Genomic DNA, 18,302 nt, shown 5'->3' with positions numbered 1-18,302 from the left:
CAATTAAAACGACAGGACCGCATATTTGGGCACAATTTTTTTGAATGCTCGTTACTACTCAAATTTAATTTTTGATTTAATTTTTGTCCAAAGGTCACGTTAAATAAAACTGTTCTTCTTGTCTCATCTGCCACTCTTTCCATGTCAAAAAAAACCTCAGTAACGTTCAAACTTAAAAATTTAATGAAAACGGTCGAATTTCAACTGCTGGACGACTAGAGTTACTGAGGTTTTTTTTATCAAAGAGAATACCTTTATAATTATTGCATATAATTTTTTTTGAATTTTGTTCTATTACGTCAGCTGCGGGCGTTTACAAATATGTCATTATGCACTAATTTTCGAGTTATTTGAAAAATACGAACGATAGGAAAAATGAGGTATAGCTTGAGTGTGCCATATTTAAAAAACAATAACGCGTTTTTTGACATTTCCTTAGGTTTTTTTATTGCTATACTGGCCAGGTTTCGCCAAGGCTACACAGTTAATTTGCCTATCATTTTCAAATTATATAAAATTGAAATAAAAAATTAATACAAAAAATGAAAAATGAAATAAAAAACACGTGTTTCGTATAATATAAAATCTCAAACCATTGAATGATGATCGAACACTACTTGCTGCGACGTACAATTGAAAACTGGCTGCCTCAATAAAATTGCAATATTTTCGAATGTTTGTTTTTGAGACTCATCTATTGTCATCGCAAATGCAGCTATAATTGGAAATTGACTTCTTTGAAAATTAAATGGTAAAATAGTACCTGAATATGTTAAATTTATACGTGGAATCAAAATTCTTTTATTGCGTTCGGTTCCAGTTAAAACTTCGCAATCAATAGCATTGCGATGCATAAACTTGATGCGTTTTCTTGTTCCATAGACTAATGCTTGCTTTGTATTTAAGTTTCTGATCGGTAAAACGTGCAATTAACTTTCAATACTAACTTATGTGGTGGTAAACCACTAATAGTCAAAGAATTTTGTATTTCACTCCGAAGAGTTTTTTTTTTATGAATACCTAATCTAAATAAACTCCGCATTTACTCCGCTCATTTTTTACAGTGTATGAACGTAATACACAGGTGTCCCCCAAAAAGAATTTGAGTCCATAACTCCTTTATTTATCGGATGATTTTAATTATTTATACACCAAATTAAATGGCCCTAAATAGGCTACAAAAACCCCTAATAAATTCACATATAGGTCCAAGGACTTCAGGGCTAAACTGTCAAAATATTTTTTTTCAAATGCGAACAAATAATTTTTTTAACACTTCTGATAGAGATTTTTTATTCTAAAAAGAACAGTGTATCACAAGTGTACACTTACTTACCCAAAAACCAAAAAAAAGTTAAAAAATGCTACTATCGTCGATGCTTAAATTGCGCCCTGTACGTGCAATCCCAAATGTTATTACATATTTGTCATTTGTCTTTCCAACTAACTTAATTTGGTTAATTTATTACATTGTAACGCAATGAATTTTGATAGCTTCTCGCTTGGTGCTCGTCATTTGTTTCAAAATGTAGTGTTATTTTTTAATTTTTTTTTCTTATATGTCATACATCGTTATTTTCAGAATAAAAATCTCTATCAGAATTAGTAAAAACAAGTATGTGTCCGTGTTTGAAAAAAATATTTTGACAGTTTAACCTTGAAGCACTTTGGGTTTTACGTGAATTTAGTACACCATTTTATAGCTTATTCACAACCATTTAATTTGGTGTACAGATAATTAAAATCCTCCGATAAATAAGGGAGCTATGGATTTATCTCTTTTTTTGGGGACGCCCTGTATATTATACATAAATTTTATCTTTCTGCACTCCTTCTCCACATAAACTTTGTAGCAGGTCAAAATGCCACTATTCGTTTGGCCGGGGTAGAAGGCCAAAAGGTCCTACTTATGCTCGCGGGACTATTAGATCGCTGTTCGAAAATCAGGAACTAGCAAGATAACGCACGGCACTTGACGCCGCGACGCGCCCACCCTGCCGTAACCTTTTTCGGGACGCTCATTTCAAGATCGTTCAGTTTTGTTTGTGTCGTCAATCAAGTCAATTCATTTTTAGTTTATCGGTTCAGGGTTCATTTTTTGTTTATCGGTTCACTTTCAGTTTTCTTTCAGTTTCGCTTTCAGTTTCACTTTCGGTTTTCGTTTGTTTCTTTCGCGGTTTTCATTTTAGAGTTCGTTTCATTGTAGAGACTGTGCCAGCCATTTTTGGGACGGCCGGAACCACACATGTGGCCCCTAAATTTTAGGCTGAGGTGGCCTCACGCCTCTAGGCTGTCTAGCTGCGGCCTATCTGTTTATCGTTCTCTTTTTTCTTCTTTCTCCTTTCCTTTTCCTTCAATTCCTCTCTTCTTCTTCTCAGCTCGGGTAAGCGTACGGCAAAGTTAGTTCCGATTCCCTTTTGTTCCCGTGACTTGCCGGAAAGTTATCTTCTTCTCTTCTTTTCCCCAACCTTCTTCCTTCATCCTTGGTGTTCAAACCTTTCGAGATCCTGCGGGAAATAGCCGTCAACATCTTTCGTGAATTACGCGCGGACTCACCGACACATTACCGCTTCAACATCTGAATTTTCCGATCGGTGATTTCCAACGTAAACAAACCGGCGCCATGATCGACCATCTGCCATTTAGCGCGCAAGTGTAGAACCGCCGGAAGTAGTCATCAAGATGCGCGGTTCATACAATTACCGGGACGCCTTATCGCACAACGGAATAAGGTCCAGATCTTTCGTGTTGCTATCCTAGATTCGGGGGTAACCAAAAAAACCCATCGCGAGCGGAAATTAGAGGACTCGGTCGGCGACCGCCGAGCGGGCGGCTGTGCCGCAAGTCGCGAGCTGCGAATCACGTGCGTGGCGTTCGGGATCCGCAATCATCCTTGAGGGCGGATTGCCGAACGCCATGGTGCTTATCGTCCGGCGCTGCCAGCCTTCGGGGCCGTCGAAGAGCCCGAAAAATTTATCGTACCGCTACCGTTACCGTTTATCGTGGTCGAGAAACCCCTCGTCGTCTAGCGAGATAGAGGTAATTATCCTTCATTAGCGAATTCACTTCACTAACTTTCGTCTATTAGGGGTAGTTCGAGCCAATTACCGTTACCGTACCATGAAGGAGTACCGGAAAGTCCTCCTTCAATTTATCGTGGAGCAACCCCTTTCAGCACTAACGTCAATTCGTTAGGGGTCGTTCTTTAGGGTGGTCATCGCCAGACCATACATCGTTCTTTTGGAGTTACCGTTTTGAGAGTGGCCGTTAGCCACATCGTTATTTGGAGTTGTCGCCAGACCAGTTATCGTCCCTTTGAGTCATCGTTCGTAAGGACCATTTACCGTTCGAATAAAGAATCCGTCAAGGTCACGCCGTGACGCCACCATAAAAGAAACAGTACCGTACCGCCAGCCGTAAGGACGCAATCGAGGACACTACGTTACCGGCAAAAGATAAGTCGCCACACTTACATTTATTGCGGAAATTTCAAGTTTTTGAGCGTCTCGATTTTCCCGCTTCTCACTTAAACAATTTCTGCATTTTCTGGTATATTTTTGGTATTGTGTAAACAGTAAGAATTTTTTTGTCAACAATTTTGCATTCACTTTCAAATGTCAGTTTAGAAAATCAAAGTTCACATATCAACATTTCGGAGCTCCACCGACTTCACCCCTTTCTGTAGGAATCAATTTTCATTTATCGTCAAGGTGAAATCCAAGCCTTGACCTTGGGTTTATTTCATTCCCATTACCAGGAGGAAGTTGAAGGTTCGGGAGGGTTTCCTTTCAAAGATTTTTAAAAACCATTTATTACTCGTCTTAGAATATCTTGTTAATTTAAGTTAATTTCGGTCAATTGTAAGAGAAAAGCTTTTCTGGTTGAGACCACATAAATTTTAAGATCATCTAAAACTACTGGTTCCGCATTTTTACTATTTGGTTACATGCGAACCGTTTTCACACTCGTGTGAACCAGTGCTAAAACTGCACAACCAATTTTGTGTGAGATTTTGCTTTAAACCGAATAAACCAATTTTAATTTTATCTTCTATGAGTATCAGTTCATACTCCCTAGGCGGGTAAAATTAGAGCACTTGTCCCGGCAGCTGGACAAGTTTGAAACCAGCTCAAAATGCTGCCTGGCGCCCATTTTCATTTTTTGAACCCACACCCTATGCCCCGAAAACCCCCTGAGAGCCCGGTGCAGTCACTGGCCACTTTTTGGTCATAACTTTAACTATGCCAAAGCTCACAACCCTCCGTGCGCGCAATTTGCTTAAAAAGGGGTACAAAGGTTTTCCTTCACGTATTAATATATAGATTATTTAAATCCAATGCTGTTTTTAAATAAACATAAAAAATCTGTATTTTTCAATAGAAACTGCAAATACGTCCGCTTTTAGAGGTACACTCTAGCAAAATTTGTGAGGTTAGGTTTGGATGTTTAAGTTTTATTTTCTTGACGATGATATTGAACTATATATAATATATTGAACTCATAGCAATACTAATACCTTGTATTATAATAATTTGTCCATTTCCCTCTTCAAATTTTGCTACACAAATTTTTCCAATAGATGAATTGTTGAAGCCACATAATTGAGAATTACGTATTAAATCCTACATCCGTCTTAGTCCAGTCAATATAAACATTCGACCTTGCAAAAGGTCATGTAGTTCTGATTTTTTAATATGTTCTTTGGACCTCAGCCAAGAGTAAAAAAGCAAATTTGCAACTTCGAAAGACTTGTGCGCGCTGCGTGGTAGCCGAAGAACAGCAAAATGTTCGCACTATTTTCAGTTTTTGCTCAATATCTCTTAAGATATGAGTCTAACAGAAAAAGTTGAAGTTACCTTTTTTAAACTAGATTAAATTCACTTCAGTTTGAGGCCTAAGCAAACTTTCTGCGTCCAGCAGTTTCCGAAATACAGCTCTTCAAATATTGGGTATTTTTTCCAAAAAAGTGAAATTTTTTTGTTTATTTCTCTTTTTGTATTAAATATCGTCAAAAATACTCGCCCCATGAGAAAATTCAAGGGCAATGAACTTGAAGCGTATTTATTTAGCTTTAAACTGAGATCTGATGGGCAGCTGCAGGTCCAATGCTTCTCTAAAAAGTGGCATATAACCGAAAACCTCGAAAAAGGGAATTTGGGAAAAATAAATGAAAACAAGCTTTCAGCGCATCAAACATCACGTATAGGGCCTAAACCGATCAAATAAGTTATTTTAACGTAATTTAGTATGTGTGGTTAACAACTTGAAGAGAGTCTGTGAAGTTGGTAGAGAAATACTGCCCTCAGCCCAGACTTGTTCTGATTGTATGGAAATTCATCAACAACCCCAAGTATGCTCCTTTGGAACGGGTTCATTAAGCAGGTGACAAGTGGTCTAGACTTTTATGGCTCAAAAATTATTTTCCTCTCATTTATCCGCACCCCACCTACTCATTACGATACAGTGTTCATATCACCTTTTGAAGCCAGTGAGAGAAGTGAAGGTCATTTTCAAAAAACCTGCTTCGTTACTTTTGATTAACCACTGTTCTTTAAGGCCAGAGATATTGTTGAGGGTGGCCAACATTCTGAGTTAAGCTGCGTGGTTGTGAGGCTTGGAGAGTTTCAATTCCTCATGTCATTCATGGGTTGTTTCGGTGCAATAATGGCAGGGAGTTGCTTGAAGGCGCTATTTATGACTATTTATACAGATCACAGGCCTGGACAAGATGCTGAATGGTCATGCCTATTCACGAGCTGTACGAGCACACATTTTGACTAATCTGATATTGGCTGGCATTATTTTGGATGAGGTAGACTACTTGACTGGGAAAGAAAGAGCCGAAACTGAGAATAAGCTACGTGAGAGTGAGAGGTCTCTCATCTTGTTTGTAAAGGAAAATAGAACTTACCAAAGCCTAAGAGCCAAATTCAAAACTGCATTGCATAATTTGGAAGGTAATCAAAGCTGTGGGACCAATATTTTCACACGTTTACTCCCGTAAAACTATTCATCCAGGCAGAGCGTCAGGGTGATTAAGAACCTTCACCTGTATACTATCGATAAAATGCTACCTTGTTTTCATTCAGTTGGTCACTCAAGATATGATGGCTCTAGAACAGCGGATGGATCCAACTGAGTTTAAGATATTCATAGAACAAAATTTTACAATCCGCCGATCCCATAAATTTTGGCCAGGCCTATGTTCAAATTTGATTGCTGATGTGGTTTATGAAAAGCCACGGTGGATTGACACATGTGCGTGGAATCTCCAGCAGTGAGCTAGCACAGTGGACCGTAAAAATGGGGTTCATGATAAACATACTTGTATATGCCAGGACAGGTACCCGCCGGAGCTTAAATTAAAGCGCGCCAATGAATGAGAGGAAAATAATTCTTGGTCGATCAAAATCAAGAACCATGAACCCGTTCCAAACAGCATACTTGGGGTGTTCGATGATTTTCCATACAATCAGAACCAGAACAAGTCTGGCGCTGAGGGCAGTATTTCTTCACCAACTTCACAGACTCTCTTCAAATTGTTAACTACACATACTAAATTACGTTAAAATAACTTATTTGATCGGTTTAGGCCCTATACGTGATGTTTGATGCGCTGAAAACTTGTTTTCATTTATTTTTCCCAAATTCCATCTTTCGAGGTTTTCGGTTATATGCTCGGTTATATGCCACTTTTGAGAAAAGCATTGGACCTGCAGCTGCCCGTCAGATCTCAATTTAAAGCTAAGTAAATACACTTCAAGTTCATTGCCCATGACTTTTCTCACGGGGCGAGTATTTTTGACGATATTTAATAAAATAAGAGACGTAAACAAAACATTTTCACTTCTTGGAAAAAATATCCAATTTTTGAAGAGCTCTATCTCGGAAACTGCTGGACGCACAAAGTTTGCTTAGGCCTCAAACTGTAGCTAATTTAATCTAGTTTAAAAAAGGTATCTTCAATTTTTTCTGTGAGACTCATATCTTAGGAGATATTAAGCAAAAACTGAAAATAGTGCAAAAATTTTGCTGTTCTTTGGCTACCACGCAGCGCGCACAAGTCTTTCGAAGTTGCAAATTTGGTGTTTTACTCTTGGCTGTGATCCAAACAACATATTAAAAAATCAGAACTACATGACCTTTTGCAAGGTCGGACCCTTTTTTATGTTTATATTGACTGGACTATCTGTAAACTTACAATATTTGTCGTGTCTTTATCGTTTATATTATATAAAACTATACAGGGTATTTCACGAGTGATAATGAGCCTGACGGAATAATAAATTCCCCACAATCACCCACAATACATTTTCAAAAAAAGCCGGACATTTCAGTTTCAGTAGCCAGCTTTTTTCGGAAATATAGTGTGGGTTGCATTTTAAATTACGTCAGGCTCATCACCACTCGTGAAATATCCTGTATATACAATTACTCCTGCAGCTCTGCACTGAGGTCAGTCAGGTCACAACACAATTATCACTAAAAATTGAAAACTGACAAGTGACGCACAGTTGATTGTTTTTCGCTCGCTCCGCAAAAAATCTCGACTCCCATGATTTTAGCTTACCGTGTCGTTCTGCGGACGATTTTCGCTTGTGGTGCGTTACGTTTTTACCGTGTCGCATGAAACTAATTTACTGCCCTGGAATAAAATGTAGGTATGTAGTGCGCCTAAAGAAGTTTTCACTTCAAAAACTGTCATTACTAAATTTTACTTGTAAACTGATTAACAAAAAATCGTTTTATATGTCTTTACTGTCTTTATTTCAAAACAAAAAATGTATTACATTAGATTAAATTGAAATGTTTTGTTTATCATTCATATAATTTTATATTAATTTTAATATAATTACGAATACATTGGTATGTCATTTTTGTTTTTTTTTTTTTTTGTTCTGATGGTTTGGGAATGAGATCTTCCGTTTTTTTGGAGGACAGAAACAAGCCTCGTACGCGGATTAATGAATACTTTTGATGCACATCTATTTTTCCAAGGAATAGCTTCTGCTTTAACACGATAATTTAATTTCTTAGTCATCATTTAGTACAGTTCCGAACTTCTTGCTTAGCATCAACTACCGCCATTAACACGATGCTAAATTGCAACTTGTAATTAAAGGATCCATTACCAAAACTTATTGGTGACTGTAGAATGACATGCTTGTTATCGATAGGACCTACACAGTGAGGCAGATTCCGAACATCCTCGGATATGTTATTGGCAACTTCCATCTTCCATCCAAATATCACGGTCCTTAGGCAAATGGTAAAATATAAGTACACTACTAGTAACTAATAGAAGAACAAAATCAACAACAATAAGTCTTATTCAATTACAACGATGAAGGATGTAAAAGCCGATGGAGCATTTTACGATGGATCTGTATATGAGGGACCTCTCTCATAGCACATTTATAACCACCATACAACCAAATATCAAACTCAGAACCTGTCCCTCACTCTTCACATCAAACTCCACGCACAGCGCATCAAAGACTATCAATCAAATCTTCGTTCCAATATCCCAACACCTACTCTCAATCTCTCTGGTCACAACATTTGGATGATATGAATGATTAGATGTCATTGTAAATTCAAATTTTGTTTCTTTCTCATTGTATTAATTTTTTTCGAACAAACCACAAGGTGTACTACTTTTTTAATTACCTTAATGTTTTCTCTCGATACTTCGATAAATGCTTCACAATCTCCAGGGATTTTTCCTACTGTTTTGATATTCTAAAGAGATACTGCAAGCTTCTGTACGAATTTGCTGTTTGTATTACGTTACTTATTTTATTTAATTTAATTAAGGTTCTGCGAGAGGTCGTACTGTTGCAAGAGTTTAAAATGAAATTAAAACGATTGAACACTTAAATTTTATTTCAAATTAATCGTGTTTGGTTGTGTCCGAGCAAAATTTATAAAGAGTGAATTCAATAAATGAGTTCTTAGCGGATGTTTGATTGAAGTTTTGACTTGCGGCCAGTGAATTGAAATTTGACTAATAGAGATACATAAATGATTAAGCTGGAACAATGAATTTATTAACAGTACTAAAAGAATTTTAGATGTGAACTATAGGTATGATCCTGCAGGTATTGAATTGTCTCCCCCGTTAAATTTACACGTCGCAAATACTCATGGAACCTCTTGCACAAGCCTGGAATAACATCGAGAATCGAGAAAACGAACGATGTCATCACACTTTTGAGAAACTCTTTTCACGTGTCAGCTGCTTGTCAGCGATTCATTTCCCCATTGATGGGTGGCGTGGCTGCAATTTGTGCTCAGCGCCGGACCGCAGCTATTTGAGTAAATGGACACTAGTGGAGCCTCACCGACTACGAAATCTCCAATGAACGAATAACGAATGAAGTAGTTATTTCCATTAGAAATGTAGTAGGTTCCATTTTACAGCGCGAGGTTTTTAGATAAACGAGAACTGTTTGAAGTCGGATATAAAAGTAACGAATTGATGCTCCAATTTTTCGTGAAGTTATAGTCTGTTTTTTAATCAAAGAACCACAACGCCGCAATTTACATCCAAAATAGAGCTGACAGCATTGTACACTTTTGACCTAGGGTGAAAAATCTCATCATATAAAAATTGAGGTTATTAGAGATATTAGTAACGCAGCATATTAATAAAGTTAATAACAACTAATAACAATTAATTTGAGAGTTTGATAAATGTCTTACTTTGCGAGGCATTTTTACTAACACGTTCAAATTTTAGATGCAAGTTTGCGTATAGTACTTGCATCTTTGTAAAGAATTCTGACTTAAGTCATAAATAAACCGAACAAAGACCCTACTTAAAGAAATTTATTGTGATATTGTACCTGTCAATCACTAGGGGGTCTCGGAGAAAAAAATTACCTGTGGTAGTACTCAAAATATTTGTGGGAGACCGTCTAGTGATTGACAGGCACAATATGACAATAAATTTCTTTAAGTAGGGTCTTTGTTCGGTTTATTTAGGGCTTAAGTCAGAATTCCTAACGAAGATACAAGGACTATACTTTCAAGGAGATTAAAAATGACAGGCTTTGGCTGGTATAGGAGGCTCTGTACAGGAGCATAATCCAAACATTTCCCTCAAGTAACTAAAGAAAATCGTTTCCGTCGCGGAAACGAATACTGAAAAAAATATCAAGGACGTGAAAAAAGAAGCGATCAGGCACTAAAACAAGTTGTTTTGATTAGCGAACAGTGTTGTACAATTTTTTTAAAGAATTTAGCATCAGAAGATTCTTCAGGAGACACTAGTACCGAGCGATCATTTAAAAAATAAATCGAGTTTGCTTTGGAGCCTATGCTATAGCATGGGTTGCCATAGGTAACACGCCGACTTGATTTATTTTTTAATTGATCGCACCGTATATGGCACGTTGTCTGGTTAACGGTTAATGTAAGAAAAATTATGCAAAAAGGTTCGTCAATAAATATAGGTATAAAAGTATAATTAATAAATTTTAACAGTAATTTAATGATAATAATTACAAATATACGAACTAAGGGGGACGTTCACGAAACCCGGAAAGGCTCGATAAGGCATTGCAAATTCAAAACCATGACAAATGATATTGTTGATTCATTGTATTTCCCGTTTCGTTAACAATTTGCAAATTATCTGAGTTTCGTGAATTTACCCCTTATTTATTAACAGATTGTAACGAATTTCTATTAAACAATTTATAAAAATTAAATTAAAGCAACTAAACGATAAACTGTTTTTGAATCAAAGAAACACCATCTGTTGCATTATGTTGTGAAAAAATGAAATTGTAGTAGTGAATTTAATTTTGTCCGATTGACTAGGCTGCACCTGCCATCTATCATTGACAAATGTCATGCGAGATACGCAAGCTCGAGTTTACGCATAAAATTTGAAATGTGAATTTAACAATTTCTCTTAAAAACATCACAAAATCATACTGTTATTGACTTTTGTGTTTGTTGGTTGGTTAGGTGATGACATTTGTCATTTCCATGTAATCTCGATTTCATTCCACCCCAACTTCAAGTTTACACAACGTTGCCGATTGAATCATGGGTGTAAAGTGTTGGCGGTTCTTTGATTAAAAAAAATACATATGATTGTGTTCTAATCTAGGTACCCAAATGTGTGTCAATAGGGTTATTGTTTTCCGGGTTGTGCCGCGGTCGTCTGGATTGCTGGGTAGCTGACGTTTCAATAGCCATGTTGCTATCTTCTTTGGAGCTTCAAAGTAAACATTCAAAGTTCACGACACAACCCGGAAAACAATAACCCTATTTACAACGGCCGTGAAAACCTGCATTCGATTAAATGTGTGTCAATTTGGACATTTCTGTCTTCAAGAGTTGGAGTTTCAAGAAAAAGAATAGACAAATTTTCTAATAAAAATTTTCCGCCTTCGGAGTCAAGATTGATCAAGGTATGAGACATATTTGCGACATATTACTTTACAAGAGTAGGTACACCGGGTGCCTCAAAATTCGCGGAACACCTTAGCAGTACGCTGTTAAATAGTCATTAAAATATCACATAAAAATGTTAAAAAAATCAATTTTCTTTATTGTAGAAGTTATGGACCTATTTGTTTCACTCTTCGAGATTGAAGTTCTGGTCAAAGACCATCACGTGCAAGTTCAACTGTCGAATAGCTTCATTCCAATGTTGAGAAACGTTCCAGATAATTAGGAGAATGTAAGTTTCAAGCTCCTCCTCCTACCTTTTACCGATTTGAACAACTTCTTGTGTCATTTTTATAAGTTCTGTAGTTTCAATAGTTCTGTCATTCCCTTTATCAAAATTGAGTAACTGGTCCAAAAACATTGGTGGTTGACCTTGAAGAGACACCGCAAAATGTTTACTGATATCTGGGTAGACACCTTCATTTGTTAAATCTGAAAGATCTTGGAAAATTCTCCACCCCGGGAACTCATCTTTTGTTGCGTTTGCCAATAATACCACTTTCTTCTTTTCAACTTTCTCGAGTAGTCTGATAGCGTGTTTAACTCGTTCTTGATGACAGTCTTCCGCTTTCACGATCAAGGGAACTTTGTTTAAATGCCACAAAACTTTACTTCTTTCCTCTGGAGATAACTTCTTACTCCACTTATTACGCAATCCATATTTGAGCGATGCCAAACTAATTTCATCATCACTTGCTGTCTCGTCCCAGATGTTAGCGATAACCTCTTTATTTGTGTCTCTAACAATCGTCATGTCAAATTTCATAATTGCTTCTCTAAGAAGTTTTGATTTTTCGTTGCACTTAATGTCCGATATCGTTTGTATAAACGGCGTAAGTGTTAACTCAGCCAATTTTGCCACCACGTCATATTTAGTCAGGATAAAGTTACCTGACCACCACGTTTCCATGAACTCGACAAAAAGTATGGAAGTAAGCTTATTAACTCCACATTCTTTTCTCAACGTCGCGTTGATTAACCACCGTGCTCCTGCCGTGTTAGTCTGATCACCAAAGAAATACAATTGCTTCCAAGAATCATCAAGATCTTTAACTGATCGACTACTATGATGTTGTTCAAACTGAAAAACTTTTGTTCCCTCCTTCTCATCGCTGATTTTTTTTCTGTTCATTAACAGAAGTTTCTTAGGATCCAGGTCTCGCAGTTCCTTCACAACAATCTCTTCAATTGTATTGTCTTTATTTTGAATTCGAATTTTTGAACTATTCTTGATACTTGTCGGGGAATTCGTGTATAAAATAAAACTGACATTTTCAGTGTTTTCAAATTCTCGAATAGATTTTATGTACTTCTGTAAGCTGAAGTCTGCCGCAAGATTTTTTTCAGTAACTTTTTTCATATTCTTAGAATGTTTCAGTTGCAACAGAAATATTTCTGAATGTCCATCATCAAAAGTCACTTTAAGCGCCACGTCGTTGAATTCTCCACAATCGTCACAGTTTGTTTTCATCTCGAAATCTGCCACAATATCACTTGTGCTGAATTTCAAAGCGAACAAAACGCACATCATTTTTTGACAGTCGTTGTCCGCTCCTCCGGTTACATTTCTTTTCTTGTAAGAATCAAATCGTGGCTGACACAAGCACTTCCTGGTTGTTGCAAACTGGAAATTAAAAAAAAGAGGTAATTCTGAAATAAGTTACGTAATTATAAATATTAACAAAATTTTATTGAATTGAATTTCATCCAAGTTGTGATCTATTTGTATTGTTCAGTTGAATGACTTTATAATTTTTGAAGCTGCCTGTTAACAACGTCACACATTTTGTGAATATTGAAATGTTCAGAAAGTGCCGTTCACACGAAATTATTCCAAGAATTTTAAGACTGACAAATCGCTAAATTGGTTTATGCTAAGCCATGTGTTCCTGGGCACTTGTTAAGTTTATAAGGAGTGTCGCCCAACTAAATAATTCATTTTCACACGAAAAGATAAATAATTTAATTGTTGTTTATAGCAGGCGAAAATAGTAATTGAAGGTTTAATAAATTAATACATGTAAGAACGGGTTCTCGGGAAATTAATAATCAAGAGCTCACAGGAAAGGAACGATTAAGAGAAAAATGTCTGTTTTTGATAATTAATATCGTTTATAAAAAGAAAAAACAACAGCGGTCCCAAGAGTGAGCCCTGGAGTACGCCAGATGTAGCACAAATCTCCAGCGAATCAAAACCTCTAATCTACAAGAAACAATTTGCTTTCTGCCTATAAGGTAGGAGTAGAATAATTTTATTAGCGGATGTGAGAGTCCGAAGCCATTTAATTTTCTTAGCAGAAGAAAATGGTCAACGGTGTCAAAGACTTTTCGCAGGTCCGTGTAGGTAGTATCTATTTGACACTTCATATCAAAAGAATCACTGACATATTGCACAAAACAGCTCAAGTTCGTATCAACAGATCGCCCTGGTAAAAAGCCATGCTCCATATTAGATATGAACTGTTTAGTGTGATTCAAAATAATATTTAATATTGTGGAGCACAGTTTCCAAGATCTTAGAAAAATTGTAAAGTAGAGTAACAGGACGATAGTTTTCTACTTCTGATTTGTTGCCTTTTTTATGTATAGGAAAAGAAATTATTAAGGACTTTTTCCACGAGACAGGATATGTGCTTGTCTTCAGTGAAAGATTGAAGAGAGCGGTTAAAGAATAGACCAAAACATTTGCATAATCCCTCAATAAAAACGCTGGAATAACATCAGTACCTGCAGTAGATTTATCTTTAACTTTCCGTAGAGCCTTATACACAGCTTCCTCATCGATTTCGTTAATGAGAAGAGTAGGATTCTGCATTAATATCTCCAATTCAGTAGGTTGAGAAATTACATAGGTACGATTTTTGGAAAAAGTCTGCAAAGTCATTTACAATCGATAAAGATCCTGTTAATTCTTCACTATTATAGGTCATCGATACGGGCAAGAAACGTTCATTTTTTAAAAGAATCTGCAACCTTCGTTCAAAAAGTTTGTGTAAATATAGTAATAACGTAAATTTGTTAAAGATGTTATTTCAAACAGAAAATTAACAGTTTGACTTATTTTCAACAATGGAATAATTTCTGTGCTGATCTGATCGATTTCATGATTAAAACAAAATGGGCATGGTACGAATTATTTGTATAGTCGTCCAAGAATCCCAACGATATATTACACTTTCACTTCAATAATGAGAAGATTGTAATTTGACAATTTTTGTTAAGAAAGCCACAGTTTGGCCCAAGAGGGACAACCTGGTATCTCTACCATGTTTTTAAAGGCAGAGCCTGTTTATAAAATATTTTGTCACCTTTCAAAACTGCTGAACAAGAACAATATTTTTTTTTTAGTAAATCTACATCTAACGCTTAATAATTACGGACTAATCAACGATTATAAATACAAAATTTTAAATTGGATTGTCCGGTTGAATACTCCAGACCAAAGATGGTTTGTTTGTTTATCAGCTTATTTTTTAAGGTATTTAGACCTTTTAACAATAGGACAAGAGGCAATAAAACGTTGGGATTCTTGCAAGACTATAAATCAATCGTCACAAAGATATCGCTTTCTATTCAACAAATACTGTAACTTTTTGAAAAATAAACAAATTTTAAAAAAACTTACCGACACATAGCCATTTGAGACATATTCCTCTAAAATTCCAAGAATGTTGTCATTTTTGGGAAAACATTTTTTGCAATGTGTTTTGTAATCTCGCATAAGCTTGGTTATTTTCAGTAGTAGATCACTCCGAAGATGTCCATTTTCGACAGCAAAGTGCAAAGGGTATTTTTGGTTGTTGACGTCGATATTGTCCAGATCTAATCCATTTTCTAGAAATAATTCTACGGCAACACAATTTCCATCGTAAACAGCGTAGTGAAGAAACGTTACATAGTCAGTAGACATCAACTGACCGTATGCTGTAGCATCGAACATTATCTTCACGATCTGCCGGTATCTAGACAATAATAGGGGTTCTGATCCACGACGTGTTACAGCATAATCTAGAGCAGTTTTTTGTTCCTTATCTTGCTTGTTGGCGTCAACACCGCGATTTAAAAATAATAGAATTACCTTAACCTCAGGCAAATAGTTTGGGTCTTTGAAAGCTGCATGTAACGCAGTCTCCCCGAAATTATTGACAGCATTAATATCAGCACCGTGATCAAGTAGCGTCTTTATACAATCGTAACTTGACTCTCTGAAATATTTGCAAGCTGCATGTAACACAGTCTTCCCGGAATTATCGACAGCATTAATGTCAGCACCGTGATCAAGTAGCATCTTTATACAATCGTAATCTATTTTTCTGTACGTTTCGAAAGCTGCATGTAACACAGTCTTCCCGGAATTATCGACAGAATTAATGTCAGCACCGTGTTCAAGTAGCACTTTTACACAATTGTAGTTATCCCTTGAAATGGCATCGTAAAGTGGACTGTAATTCATTGAATCTTTAGCGTTTATGTTAGTACCACATTCTAATAAAATTACCAAGGCATCGTGATGTCCTTTTCTGCAACAATGATGTAATGGAGTACGTTGATTGCAATCTCTGCCGTTTACATCTATCCCTTTATCTATCAAGAGTTTTACTATTCTCGTATTTACTTTAGAATTTCGGCAACCATGATGTAGTACGTTCGACTTACTACTATCAGTCGCATTAATATTTGCTCCTAGATCCAGTAAGATTTTAGCGATTACATCGTCATTAGCAGCAAAATGCAAAGGAGTTCTCTTCCTGTTACATTGTTGATCTACATCTAAACCGCATTCCATTAATGTTCTTATTACTTTTTTTCTTTCCTCCATTAAAAAGTGTGGAAATTTCATATTCACTTTAATTCCATTAACGGCCACGTGCAACAATGTAATTTGATGTCTTCCAATTTTTACTGATAGAACATTTGATTCTTTTTTAATAACAGCATGTAATAAATTTGGATAACCCTTCTGTGACGAATAAATTGCAAGTGTGCCAATGTCATAGCATTCGAATAATCTTTCAAGGTTTATCGAGTCTCCAAATCTCTCTAAAATTTTTTCTACAGCGAACAAATTATTAAGTCGAATTGCGAATTCAAGACAGGTCCATTGAAAAACGTTGTCGTTTTGAAATACATCACGATGTAACAACATTTTGAATATTTCTCTGTACTGTGTAGAGACTTCTTTGATGTCACTTATAATATAAAATTCCTTTGAATTGTGTCTTTTATTTATCTGCAAAAGAGGATGTTCGACTCCTTAAGTACACAACAACTGAAGTGGACTTCGACCATATTCATCTTTGACTTCTCTCTTGTTCAAATGCTTTGAAACTAATTTAATATGTCTATAGATTACAGCCAAGTGAAGTGCACTATTTTCAGCCATCATAATGTCGAATATGAGTCTCAAATTTTGATTTTTTTTGGAAAATAAGTCATCCTGCAGCAGCGAAACCTTGTCCAGATTATTCTTCATCCACGCACAAGCAAAATACTCTGCGTAAGTCTGGTGGTTGAAGATGGCTTGATTATCGTCGGTCACTCTACTGACTATTCCAAACGGATCTCCAATTTTTAATTTTTCTAAGAACTTTTTACTCCTTCCCAAATTGTTCTTTAACTTGTCGAAAGTCGTGGTGTCCAAACAAGACTTCAGTGCTAGCAACTCGTATTGTTCCAGGTACAGATTAATATCAAATCCGAGCTGGTCCTCGTGTTCGTGCACTCCCAATTTTCGATGTTGGTGCTTCTTTTTTCCTTGGAAAAATATTTTATACATTTTGGTCAATACAAAAATTTCTTGGTCAGACTCTGTCCATAAATTTTTATTGTTGAGAAAATTTTCTGTAATCATGAACAACTGTAAAGGGATTCCTAACAAGTGTCGACTGTTAACGATATCCACGTTTTCGTATATTTTATTGATAATGTGTTCTACTACATCTTCTTGGTAAAAATCCTGAAGACGCTTCTGGATGTATTCTCTCTGCTGCTCTTCTGTCAGTTCTTCAATTTTTATGGGAAATATGTTTAGCTCATGCGACACTGTTTGCTCCAAATTTTCACGTGAAGTAATCAACACCCGATGACCCAACGAAGAGATGTGCTGAATAAATTGCAAAGCGATCGGAATACAGTCACTGTCTATTTCGTCCAAGCCGTCGAGAAATAAATACATTCTTTTATTTTGTAAAAGCATCGAACGAATGTTAACCACTAATGAATCTTCCTCTTCTTCAAAAAAATGGTGTAATATTTCATTGTGCGCACATTTATTCTTAAAAACTGTTTTGTGATTGATCAAATTTACACGGACACTCCAGTAACTGGACGGACAGATGCTGGTTAAGCGAGACACCAGCGTGCTTTTTCCCATTCCGGGTGGCGAACAAATGACATTCAGAGGATGGTCGAGATATGTGAAAATTTCCATTTCATCGACATGTGCTCCTCCAGATATCATTGTTTCCAACGAAAATCTGTCTCGCTTACTTAGAACCGAAGTACAACTTTTGTCGTCAAAAACTTGGAGTAAATGCACGTTCTTCTTGGTCTTTTTACAAATTTCATCGAATCGAACGTGAGGCCATTTATTACTCGTCAGCAAGACATCAACTTTGCTTAATTCCTCTTCCTTTTCCGGTTCCAAGTATTGGTCAAGCTCCATCACGTGCAAGTTCAACTGTCGAATTGCTTTATTCCAAGGTTGAGAAACGTTACAAATGATTAGGAGAGAATCTTCTGTCCTACAAAACTCTGACATTTTCTTTATGTCTAAACTAATCGTAGAAACACTTCTGGGAATGTAATTTTCAAACGCTTCCTCTTGCTTTCTACCG

The 18,302-nt window shown here is 36.4% G+C and overlaps 3 protein-coding genes across 11 annotated transcripts in view; all 3 read right to left on the bottom strand.

Moving 5' to 3' along the window:
* The window catches only part of LOC138137584 (uncharacterized), a 207,814-nt gene that overhangs the window by 122,377 nt on the left and 67,135 nt on the right, over window positions 1–18,302 (bottom strand). The gene's annotated exons all lie outside the window — the stretch shown is intronic.
* The window catches only part of LOC138137581 (uncharacterized), a 134,895-nt gene that overhangs the window by 78,000 nt on the left and 38,593 nt on the right, over window positions 1–18,302 (bottom strand). The window lies entirely within an intron of this gene.
* Window positions 10,453–16,710, bottom strand: LOC138137585 (ankyrin-3-like). Its single transcript, XM_069057062.1, has 2 exons — window positions 15,092–16,710; window positions 10,453–13,090 (listed from the first exon to the last, which is right to left on the bottom strand). The coding sequence occupies exons 1-2, from the start codon at window positions 16,610–16,612 to the stop codon at window positions 11,720–11,722; spliced, it is 2,892 nt and encodes a 963-aa protein (XP_068913163.1). The 5' UTR covers window positions 16,613–16,710; the 3' UTR covers window positions 10,453–11,719.

This window comes from Tenebrio molitor, chromosome 8 (genome assembly GCF_963966145.1).
Source record: "Tenebrio molitor chromosome 8, icTenMoli1.1, whole genome shotgun sequence".
NCBI lineage: Eukaryota > Metazoa > Arthropoda > Insecta > Coleoptera > Tenebrionidae > Tenebrio > Tenebrio molitor.
This window is presented reverse-complemented; position numbering and strand designations above follow the sequence as displayed.